A 7,314-nucleotide genomic window follows, 5' to 3' on the forward strand; every position below is an offset into this window, starting at 1 on the left:
CCAGCCCCTGCTATCAAGCACGCTTTAGCATGCTTTAGCGCGGAGTTGTCACTAGAGCAGCATCGGGCAGCGCCGGTTTAACAAGGTTAAACTTTTTCTGGCTCCATAAAGTCTGTTCTTCATTTTTTCCCTTAGAACTGCTCTACTAGTAATCTAAACAGTATATCCCTTAACTAAAAAGCGCAGCACTTGTTCCTAAAAAGCTTTTTTTTTTTTTTTCTCCAAAAAAAAAAAAAAAAAGCTCGGCACTTGTCTTAAAAGCATCTTCTTTTCAGGCTTAGCACTTCTGTATTATACAAAGTCCCTCACTAGCAAACCCCCCCCAGGAGTACCCACTTCCTTACTAAGTCCTCTCTCATTCAGTTACACCCCCAAACTTCTTAATTTCTCTAGCATGTCGAAGGGCCAGATGCTGGCGTCCTCTCCTGTCCAGTTGGTGAATCTGGGAATATTGAGGCAATGTTACAATTGCCTCATGTACACAGACAACCCTCTCCTCCTCCCACATAATGCAGCTATTTAGCCAAACTGGAGGCTGAGCTCTCTCAACTCAGGACTGGCAAGACCAGACAGGAGGAGAAGGCAACTACACACACCACAAAACCAGTCTCACATAAAGCTATCACAACAATGAATCAAACACATAAACACACAAAGACATACTTGGAGGCTCTGAGCAAAAATTTACCTAAACAGCAGAGGCCTCCAAAGCAGACACCCAAGCAACCGCCACCTCAAGACACACCACAGGCAACACATAAAACACAAAATCAGTGTGCAAAGCAGTCACAGCCCTTAAGGCCAAATACAACACCAAACATACTTGTCATGGGTGACTCCATAGTCAGACACAATGACGTCCCACTCACCAGGCTGAACAAGGAGAGGGTCACAGTAAGCTGCCTATCGGGCGCTAGAATCCGCCACATAACACAAGCACTCGGGTCACTCCACAGCAAGTACAAATATGACACAGTCATTGTCCATGCTGGTGTGAACGACCTGAGACGTACCTCCCTGGACTACATGAAAAGAGACATAGAGGAGCTCTCTGATTATGTAGCCCAGGCAGGTATGACCCTGACCCTGAGCAGCATCCTTCCTTCACCAAGAATGATGCCACAACATAGAGACAAGATGATCAGCTTTAACAATTGGCTTAATTTCTGGTGTCATTCAAAGGGGATCCAGTGTCTGTCTGCCTGGGATGACATGCTTGACAAGCCACGCTGCTTCGCAAGGGACGGCTTGCACCTGTCACCCCTGGGATTCCGGATATTGGCTAAGGCTCTTGCCATCCCCGTAGTGCCTTTCAAATTCTAAACCTACTACCCTAGAAAACAAAAATGGGAAGAAACTAAGGGTAATGCTGCTCAATGCCAGAAGTCTAAATCTCAAAATGCACCCACTCGAGGCCCTTCTCAGTATGGAGAACATCGATGTCTGTGCTGTGACTGAAACCTGGTTCAAGGCTCCTGAGAGCACCCCGGCACTATCAGGTTTTACCTCATATCATGCGTTCTGGCCCCAAAACTCGGACCACACCACCAAAGGAGGGGGTGTATCCATATTCATCAAGGATACCCACACCTCCAGGATGGTGGCAACGCACGAAGCATCGGAAACCATCCAGGTGCAATTAACCATAGGCAAAACTGCTCTACAATTTGTAGCATGCTACAGGCCACCCTCTCAAACTCAAGAACCCCACACAGCCTTCCTGAAGACACTGGAGGGTATAAATGTATCTCCAAACACCATTATATTGGGTGACTTCAACTACCCGAATATAGACTGGGAACATTACTCAAGCCCAAACTTTCTAGACCAAGGGTTCCTGGAGTTCATAAATTCAAATGCCATGGAACAACTAGTCAACGTTCCCACAAGAGGAGAAAATATACTAGATCTCATCATCACAAACATGGGGACAAAATGCTCCACACCGGAAGTATATCCCTCATTGGTGAGATCAGATCATAAACTAATCTCACTGGATATCCACATCTCGCCCCCACCCCACAGTGAAGAACTTCTCTAAAGCAAACTTCTCACTACTCAAGACTGGTGTGGTATCCTTCAAGGCCCCCGAGCCAGTGGAAACCACAACCCAGGCTGCGGAAGCCCTTACAAATGCCTTCTACGAACACCTCCAGGACTGCATGGATCAGGCAATCCCTAATAAAACCAAGACTCTTTCCACCAAGGGCAAACGTCCAGTCTGGTGGACCCCAGCCATAAACAAACTTTACAATAAGAGGAGAAAGCTGTTGCATGATAGAGAAAAATCCAAAAAAGAGAAGACACCTTTGATCATTATTAGTAAAAAAATACGAGCACTCATAAAATCATCCAAGGCCAACTTTGAGAGAAAAATTGCCATAGATTCAAAAGACAATCATAAGGCCTTCTTCAGCTATGTTAGAAACCTGGGTGGAAACTCCCAGATATGCTCAGAATTAGTCCAAAATGATACAAAAATCACTGAACCCACAGACATTGCCAACATACTGGCAGACAGGTTCAGTGCAAACTTCACCCCTCTCTCCCCCAAAAGGAGAGATAACTATCCCAGCGGAGTGCAGCCTCCCAGACATCTCCAATGCGCAGGTGAAAGCTGCTCTCTCTAAAGCTAAAAACACAGCATCAATGGGACCGGATGGTGTCCCCGGCTGTGTGCTACACAAACTCAATGAGGAACTAAACCCGCACATAAGGCAGCTGTTTAATCTTAGCCTTATCACAGGATATGTGCCCAAGGAGTGGCGTACGGCAACTGTGGTCCCACTCCACAAAGGCGGTGCCTCTACGGACCCTGGTAATTACCGCCCCATAAGCTTAACAAGCCTGGTCTGCAAAGCTATGGAGAGGATCATAATGGAACTCATAAACAAAGACATAGGGGACTTGCAGACATTGGACCTGACCCAGTTTGGCTTTGTCAAGGGCAGATCATGTCTTTTGAACTTGGTCGACTTCTTCGAAACAGTCACCAAGGCCATTGATGAGGGAAAGGCAGTCCATACAGCCTACCTTGACCTTGCAAAAGCTTTCAACACAATACCCCACTCGGGTAATATAGAGAAACTTACCAGCTTAAATGTAAACCCATATGTCACAAGATGGGTTGCAAACTGGCTAAAGGACAGAACTCACAGGGTTAGAGTAGCTGGCGCCATGTCAGACTCCAAGCCAGTCACAAGTGGTGTCCCACAGGGCTCAGTCCTTGGCCCCCTGTTGTTCGGCATCTACTTCTCAGAAGTACAGGCTAACATAGGAGGACTATGGCTGACAAAATTTGCAGATGACTGCAAACTGGGAGCCACAGTGGAAAGTACATCGGACACAGATATCCTTCAGAGGGGTCTCATGGAAACTGATAGCTGGTGCCAGAGCCATGGCCTGAAGTTAAATGCCAAAAAATGTATAGTCATACCCTTCAGGAAAAACAAGGTAACCCCAAGCTACCATATAGGTGGCAATCCACTAAGCACAGAAGAGGTTATCAGGGACCTGGGGACCCAGGTTGACAGTGGCCTTTCTTTTGACACTCACATTGCTAAAGTGGTTAGAAAAACCTTCTACATTGCCCACCTGATCATGAAGGGATTCACATCCAGATCAAGTGAGGTTATTGTTCCCCTGTACTCTTCACTTATCAGACCAATGATCGAGTACAATGCCCCATTCGGGATGTATCTCACCCGACACCTGCAGCAATTGGAGAGACCCCAAAATTCCTCACCAAAAGGATAAAGGGACTCCAAAATCTGTCATATGCTGCCAGACTGAAGAAACTCCAGCTGTATTCAGTCACATACCGTCTGCTCAGAGGTGACCTGTGCCTGACATACAAGGCCATGTCCAACCCGGAATTAATGGGCATGCTCCACCTCAAAAAATCCAAATCTACCAGATCCACTAGAGCAAGTGACTTAAACCTTAGCACGGATATAAATAGGACATTCTGGAGGGATAGATTTGTCACCCAGAGACTCCCTATGTTGTGGAATAAAATCCCAGTCCATGTGAGGTAGAGCACCTCGCTGGCTCTGTTCAAGAGAAATCTTGACCGGTGGATGGGAGATCGTAGGTTTACCCCGGGAATCATCTCTGTGTCACTGCTGGACAGAGGCACAACAAACTAATGGGCACAGTATTTTTTAACATAAGCCACAAAATCTCTGGGCTAGGCTTATAAGTGCCTTAGGGCAGATAGCCTAGTATAAACCTATGAACCTATGAACCTATGAACCATACCTTGGAGAAAAGGGGATATTCATTGAAATAGCATCATAGACTTAGTATATGTAAGTCCTTTCTCTGAGCCATTCAGCATCTATATTTCAGAAGTCACTGTAACAGGTCTGACATTTCAAACATTTACTGATAAGGGTACATATATATATATATACATACATATGTATATATATATATATATATATATATATATATATATATATATATACCGAGAGAGAGATGATATATATATATATATATATATATATATATATATATATATATATATATATATACAGAGAGAGAGAGAGAGGTGATGTGCCTGCAAAGTATCACAGCAACTTTCATCAGCAAAAATTGACTGACAAATATTGCTGATGGACATCCTTAAAAAAAAAAAAAAAAAAAACACTGAGCATGTGACTGAAAATTTAGCCCCTTTATCCCCTACCCAATGTTACTTATATATAACAAGAGATCTGTAGGGATTATTTAATGATAACATTAACAAGCTATTATTAAGTGATAGAGATCCATTAAAGGTAACAGGAGGAGCTGTGAGCGATGAGTGCAGGAGCGGTGCCCAAATTTGTTTGGAGAGTTGGGGGGAAAGTATATAATTTTTTTGGATGTGGAAAAAAAAAGTGTTTTGTTCCTAAAACTCTATCTAACACTAGTTAACAGGTATTACTTAACAAGTTAGTTTTAAAGAGTTTTGATATGTCAAGCAACGGCTACTGAAAACAAAGAATGTCCCTTTCCATCCTTAACAAACAGACCATAAAACTTTAGGAGACAACATTGAAGAAATAGACTGGCTATGAATGATGCAAACATACCATGACTGAAATATGTAGAATCCGTAGCTCCTCCTCTGCTGACTCGCTGTGTGGCTTGCTAGTTGGAGCCATACCTGATATATACTGGTTACTATCTTGGTGGTGGATGTGAAAAAGTAAAGTGCCGTTTTCCAGCCACTGCTGCCTCCATCGAACTAAAGGGATGTCTTCAGAATTGCCTGTAATTTCTGAGGTAGACAAAGACAATAAGGAAGAGAAATAAAATTAATGTTAATTAATGTTAAAGAAGCTACTTTTTGATTGCGTTTGAAGAGATTTTGTTTTGAAACATTTAACTTTTTGTCCATACCCAACTTATCTTGCATCATCATTATAATTTTTGTATGTCTGCTTTTGTTAAAAAGGCAAATTACAAGTGTGAACATTGACTGGATCACTTCTGTGCATGTAAGAGCATCACAGACATCATAAAGCATACAACATATTCAATGCAAATGTGCATAACAGGATATAAGGTCACCTGAGACATCTCTGCATTTCAACAGCTTGCTTTGCACTGCGACATCACTAATTCACATTTGGGAATGCACTTGAAAACTAAATGGATGATGAAACAGGAAACATAGGAATGCACATAATACAGTTGCTCTTGAATCTCAGGGGAGACAATTAGAGACTTAGGGACAAAAATCAAACCTCTTTTTTAAGATGAGAGGTGTTATTTCACTGCTTGCATGAAGGCAGTGATAGTCTGAATTATTATGTGTGTGTATGTCTGTGTGTGTGTGTGTGTGTGTGTGTGTGTGTGTGTGTGTGTGTGTGTGTGTGTATGTGGAGATCAAATAAACAGAAGTGCATATTGTTGTGCATTCCTCCTGTAAGAGAAACAATGATGAAAAAAAAAACAACGAAAGAGAGAATTGTCTCATTCTGACACCATTAATAGCAGTTTACTTTGCAAACATCTCTGTCCAGGTCAGCATTTGTACTGCAGCCATTTCCCAAGTCAGCAATCCATAACTAAGAGGGCTAATTTGGAGAATGTTTCTATTCTCATTGTCATCTACCAAAGACAACTGATTTCCTTTGAGTCAAGCTAGGCTGGAAGATGCATGAAATAAGAGGGTCTAGAACAGTTAATTTTTTTCATATTACCCTTGTGTGTGTGTGTGTGTGTGTGTGTGTGTGTGTGTGTGTGTGTGTGTGTGTGTGTGTGTGTGTGTGTGTGTGTTTGTGCATGTAATTCCATGGAGCCACTGGAGGCAAGATTTCTATTTGTAGAGTAAAAGTAAAAATAAAAATCATAACATACTTCGCAGAAAACAAAACAAAACAATAGTTTGGTTAGATTTCCATCAAACATAATTGCAGTCTATCACATATGTTTCAAGTCCAGGCTATCTTGAAAAGAAAGCCCCACCCACTGAGCCTTGATTAGGCATCAGACACAGCAATAAACTTCAGATGTTTCTTTCCAGTATAATTCCACAAGTTATTTCAGGATGGGGTCCTGCACTGTACTTCCAGTGTCTTCCAGCCACGCTTTAACTTCTCTATTCTGAACCTTCAGTTGATGAATGAACGTCCTGATTGTAGCCCTTCACATAATTTCCTTTTACACTGATGTAATTAGTAATCTGAGTCTTGCTAAAATGACTAATTCTTGTGAGAATATTCTCACAATCTGTACTGCAGCACACTGCACACACTGTACAAATACATTATTTCAGTACTATAAATAGCATGTTACTGCTACCAACCCCCCCCCCCCCAGCAAAAAGCCAGGCTTTAGGACTTATAATGATGTATTGTAGGACCTGGAAATCCTGCCAGCTTTTCTGTCTAGGACTTTGGGACTTTAGATCAATTTAAACTGAAAGAACTGGAGGGATAGCACCTAGTGGTAAAACTTCTTGTTGCCATCTGTCTGCCTACTTAACCACTACAATGGGGCATGGTCCATTGCCACATTAAAGTATCTGTCTAACATGTAAAATGTTACAACCCAGAAGGCCTACTTTATTGCTATTTATTAACTTTCAATGGCTATTTCCCTTCTTCATTACTCATTTGCTGATGCAGTTTACACAATGCTCCTCATCTTCAGATAGAACTGTCCCCAAACCTACTTCTGAGGCATTGGTATACAGAGGAAGTTGGGAGTCACTATCACAGGTTCATAACAAGGAATTCCTTTAAGTTCATGAAATGCTCTATCTGCTTCAGAAGACCATTGTGTGATGCCCATGCACTGACCTAGTAATCAAGGAGCATC

The 7,314-nt window shown here is 42.4% G+C and overlaps 1 protein-coding gene across 1 annotated transcript in view; it reads right to left on the reverse strand.

Moving 5' to 3' along the window:
* ASTN1 (astrotactin 1) overlaps positions 1-5,410 on the reverse strand; it is a 5,143,480-nt gene extending 5,138,070 nt beyond the window's left edge. The window contains exons 1-2 of the mRNA XM_044086860.1: positions 5,389-5,410; positions 5,079-5,266 (exon numbers count right to left, since the gene is read on the reverse strand). Of these exons, the coding sequence (XP_043942795.1) occupies positions 5,079-5,266; positions 5,389-5,410 (210 nt within the window). The remainder of the gene's footprint in view (positions 1-5,078; positions 5,267-5,388) is intronic.
* Between the last annotated feature and the right edge of the window lie 1,904 nt (positions 5,411-7,314).

This window comes from Protopterus annectens, chromosome 10.part0 (assembly GCF_019279795.1).
Source record: "Protopterus annectens isolate FY-2018-M chromosome 10.part0, PAN1.0, whole genome shotgun sequence".
In the NCBI taxonomy this organism is placed as follows: domain Eukaryota; kingdom Metazoa; phylum Chordata; order Ceratodontiformes; family Protopteridae; genus Protopterus; species Protopterus annectens.